This window comes from Alexandromys fortis, unplaced genomic scaffold (genome assembly GCF_014885135.2).
Source record: "Alexandromys fortis isolate MF-2015 unplaced genomic scaffold, M_Fortis_MF-2015_v1.1 scaffold_38, whole genome shotgun sequence".
In the NCBI taxonomy this organism is placed as follows: Eukaryota; Metazoa; Chordata; class Mammalia; order Rodentia; family Cricetidae; genus Alexandromys; species Alexandromys fortis.
In genome coordinates, this window is record NW_026067916.1 from 12,933,050 (window position 1) to 12,938,277 (window position 5,228).

At 41.0% G+C, this 5,228-nt stretch overlaps 1 protein-coding gene across 1 annotated transcript in view; it reads right to left on the reverse strand.

The window, feature by feature from the left end:
* The window catches only part of Reln (reelin), a 420,580-nt gene that overhangs the window by 350,237 nt on the left and 65,115 nt on the right, over positions 1 to 5,228 (reverse strand). The window contains exon 2 of the mRNA XM_050139698.1: positions 4,098 to 4,208. Coding sequence (XP_049995655.1) covers positions 4,098 to 4,208 — 111 coding nt within the window. The remainder of the gene's footprint in view (positions 1 to 4,097; positions 4,209 to 5,228) is intronic.

Consider the following 5,228-nt stretch of genomic DNA (forward strand, 5'->3'; position numbering starts at 1 on the left):
AATATGATTCAAAGAGTGCTTGGGAGGAAAATACTAAAAAGAACTTTAGGATCTGCTCTCTAACCCAGCCCTCCACATATGCCGATTTCATTGACTCTTACCTTTTAAAGAGTTTTTTTTTTAATATTTATTTATTTATTATGTATATAATATTCTGTCTGTATGTATGTCTGCAGGCCAGAAGAGGGCACCAGACCTCATTACAGATGGTTGTGAGCCACCATGTGGTTGCCGGGAATTGAACTCAGGACCTTCGGAAGAGCAGGCAATGCGCTTAACCACTGAGCCATCTCTCCAGCCCCTTTTAAAGAGTTTTATAACTTAAATGACTAGATGTCTAATAAGTGCCCCCCCCCCGAAAAGAAGGGAATGAAAGATACCAAGGACTCTAAACATTTCATCAAACAGTTGTTGACATGGCAGATGTGTTGGCTAACCAGGCAAGTTTACTGGGGGCTCAACTGCACGCTTAGTTACTCTGCATCGGCTGTGCCCACTAGATTCTCAGCTCTAAGAGGCAGGATACCAAAACGTGCATAAAAGTTCTAGCGTTCAGAGACAGAATATTAAAAATCGAGTAAAATGAATCTCAGCTCTGGCAAAGGAACAATTTTATATGAAAGGATATTCAAATCCCCCTTCATTGAGCAACCACAATAAGCCTTGAAAATTTACATGATTGAGCTAGATAGAATTCAAAGCCAAAGATAAGGGGAAGGCGCTTTTCTTATTTTTTGCCCCCTGGGATACACAAAGAGAAATCCATAATTAAGCATCACACTTCCCTGGGGCAGAGTGTTTTCTTACATTGACAAGCGAAATGAGGCACTTCAAACCAAACATCGCTGTGCACAATGCATCTTTGTGTAGCTATTGTTTTAATGTATTTCTGGCTATTAGGCATTTATCTATTTCTGGTCAGCAAGGCATACATTTTATTTGAAGAATTCTGGTTTTGCATAAAAGGCTGTAGTTACGTTTGTAGAATTATGTTTCTACAACGGTATCTGAAGAATAATTATGGCCTTACTTGGGCTGTTCTTATATGCATTTGATATTCCGGAAAGTAGCTCCAACTTTAGTGTAATTAATACAATCAAAATTAACTCTAAAGAGGAGAAAAGACTGTCCAAAATCGATTTAAACTCAACTATATGCTTTCTTTTGCCTCCTTTGTCACAGCCAGTTAAACATATCACACACTAATCCCACGTGTTGGAAAATGCCAAGCAAACCATGTTTAACATTCCATCAAAACACCCAGAGACTAACAACACATTATGTATTTGGCAACTCTTTTGTTCTGCATCAAAGAATAAATCATATTACTTCAGCCTCATCCCACCATAACCACTAAACTACTCCAAAACAGAAATCCACTTATATTTCATATTCCATCACTTTCCTCTACTTGCTATTACATTTATATATGGTCATTTAACTGCTATCTGTATTTCTACTGCATCAGTGGAAATAAGTTGTCAAAATCACCCCGGTCCTTTGTTGTTGTTTTTTTTTTTTTAAATGATGACTGGCTTCCCCTGTTCGCCCCACCCCAGTTTCTGATTCACCCCATCTGGGGTAATTCTAGAACTAACCATGCAGATGTATTGCAGGCGATGCTGAGCTGAGTAACAGAAGATCCAGCAGTGTCTCAGCCCTGGATAAAGTCACAGGACCCAGCTTGGTGATTCACACTGTACTTCTAGTGCTTGGAAGGCTGAGACAGGAGCATTGCCAGGACTCAAGACCAACCTGGGTGACTGTCATGTTTAATGTTATCAACTTGATGGAGCCTAGCGTCTTCTGAGACCAGTTCCTGGACATACCTGTGAGGTGGAAGAGCCACCCTAAAGTGGGCAGCATCACTAGACCACCTTAGAAGGAGAATGCTAGCTAAGCACATGTGTTCCTCATTCTCTGCCTCCTGAATACTGATGCTGTGTCCAGGTACCTCATGCTCCGGCCACTAGAACTTCCTCCATGGTGGACTGAACCCTCCGATTATAAGCCAACTAAACTCGTTCTCCCTTTAGTTGCTTTCGTAAGGGCATTTTATCACAGCAGGAAGTTAACTGGGACAACAAGACACTTTAGTGAATTAATTTAAAAAATAGTAAGAACCATCTAAGGAGCTTTAAGTTACCAAACCGTAACTCCAGAGCTTTTGAAAACTGACTGTGTTAGGGGTAAAGCCTGGTAGATAAACATTGCATACTTAAAATAAAAATTAATCTAAAATTCACATTGAGCTGAGTGTCTTAAAGTTCTATCAGCTAAATTTGGCAGCCACACGTATGAGTTCTGCTATAGTAAAATGGCAACATTTATGCACAAATACTATAGATATGACTGTAGCTAGCTGGACCCTTCATCTCTCTGGAGCCCAAAACAGTAAGGTTAAGTCAGTGGACTCTTTAAACCTAAGAGGAATATTTCCCTTTTAGCCTTAGAAGCAGATAGCAACGGATTAAAATTCTCCATGCGATGATTCCCCATGTCAAACAACCCCGCATGATAGTGAGGTGCCTTCCGGGTTCCTTTAAACCACAAGGTCGAAGGCCTTGTATCATAGGTCATAGGCCAAGTATCAAGCTTTGGAAAGGGGAAATATGTATGTGATAAACAGCATGAGCACATGCTGGCTTTTGATAATGCGATTCTACCTTTGCCACGCCTTTATAGTTTCACGATTTTAGCATAGGATCAATGGTTTTGATATTAAATGTGCAGTTTTGATGTTCCATGGAGCCTATTTCATCCAGGTTGACAAGACTGCAGCACACGGGCAAATCAGAGATTTCCAAATTGATAGTCCTCTGGGATTGATGGCCTCCATGGAGCCTTCTGCCTGGCCACAGGTGTAATCTGATTTAAGAACAAACACTTAAGTCATTTAAGTATTAAGTGATGTTCTTTTATAAATACCCATCAGATGAAATTAACAAACACTGCTGAGTTCCCTTTATGCAATTCTTCCTTATTAAACAGCGTGGAACTTTTCTTCTACCGTCTGATGGGCATAGCTATGAAAACTGAATGAACCATGGATGTCAAAATAAATCCCATCACATTGAATGAAAAACTCAAAAAATTTGCACTAAACCCACAGAACCAAGAATAATCATGGTAGAAGATAGAGGGGGGGAGGGACAGAAAGGCTGTCATTCCCTGGTAAGGCTGTGAGAAAACGGTAATTATCATTTGGTGCTGGCGGGAATAGAAACACACGACGCCATTTGAGAAGTCAGCATGGACGTCCCTCAAGAGCCCAGAACAGAGCTGTCCTGTGGTGACTCGGGTCTATCCCAGGATGGTTCTGGGTCAGCACAGCACAGAGGTTGGCGCATCCATGGTGATGACCACACAGCACAGGAAACAGAACCACTCTAGATACCCATCAACAGCTGAATGCAAAAAAGAGTGTACATACACACAATGCAATTTCATGCATCTGTAAAATCAGATCTTGACCTATCTGGAAAAACAGATGCAACTAAAAAGCATTATGTTCAGTGAAACAAACCAGTTTTTTTTTTAAAGAAAAAAAACCTAACAGTATGTTTTCTTAAATATGCATAACCTATATTTAAAATTATATGTTTATTTATATGCCATAAAACTAGAAAGTAGATCATGAGGTGTGAATAAAACACCTTAGGGGAGGTTGGAAATAGAGAACGATAAAATATACATGGTAAGAAATCGGATGGGAGACCCGCATGGGGAGAAGAGACCTACACAAGGGACAACAGGAAGGGAGGGGTGAGAGAGAATAAAGGACAATAAATGCACATGAAGAAGCCATGTGTGCTCCAAAAAAGAAGAAAGAAAGAAGGAAGCAAGGCATGAGGGAGAGGAACGAGGAAAGAAAATTCAGAAAAGGGAAATTGTCTGCCAAGACCATGGCAGGCTGAGTACAACAGTTCAACACAGCATCTGATATCAAGCACACACATACACATACAATTTTACATTATTTTCCCTTTGGTAACAAAAGCTGAACACTTTCAAAACTGATATTCCCCAAACAACAAAGACGACGTAGCTGTCTAACATCTTGACAGTTGCTGGCTCCTTCTAACAGGATGGCTTACCGAATCCGAAGGCACTGGCGCCTCCAACGCTCTGAGAAGACTGGGCACTTGTAGAGGTATACAGTCCTGTCACCAGTAAGCCGTCGAAGAAGGTGCTTGTAGAAATGGTAACTGAAACGCAGGAGGGGGAAAAGACTTCAGTTAGTACAGTGAGAGAGAACAGATAACTCTGGAGTGTCAGGGGTAGTCATCGGCAAATTAGCCGGTTACTTTGGCTCTATCTGTTGTGTCCTGTAGGTATGTATGTATGCATGTAGGCGCATGCACACATACACACACACACACACGAAATTGCAGAGGAAACAAAAGCCTCAGAACTTCCGTGTTTATAATTTGTAATTGCTGGTCCTAACTTTTGCATTCATTTGCATGTGTCCTAGGTATATTAAAAAATCTGAAAATAATGTACCATCAGATAGATCACACACACACACACACACACACACACACACACACACCCCATCTCCAGTCCCACCCCTGAAGGCTATCAAAGCATGGCTGGAGTTCTGGCATTATGACAAAACACGGTAAAAACATTATTCCACACTGTGGGAAACAATCTATTGTTGGCTGAACGGAGAGCAGAGAAATGCACCGTGGTGCTTGTCATGGGGTCCCTGAAGTTTCTCAGTAGAGCACATTGATCCGCACAAATCCGTCTGCTCCTCTTGTGAATGAGAAAGGGACCACTGTGTGCTTTGTGTTTCAGAGCAAAGTCTACACGACAAGTCCACACGGTTGCACGGCCGCAGAGCTGAACGTTCCTCTTAAGAAGCCTAAAGTATATAGATTCAATGCAATCCCCACCAAAATCCCATCAAAATTCTTCACAGATCTGGAGAAGACAATAATCAACTTTATATGGAAAAACAAAAAACCCAGGATAGCCAAAACAATCTTATACAATAAAGGATCATCGGGAGGCATTACCATCCCTGACTTCAAACTCTATTACAGAGCCACAGTATTGAAAACAGCTTGGTATTGGCATAAAAACAGAGAAGTCGACCAATGGAATCGAATAGAAGACCCTGACTTTAACCCACAAACCTATGAACACCTGATTTTCGATAAAGGAGCTAAAAGTATACAATGGAAAAAAGAGAGCATCTTCAACAAATTGTGCTGGCA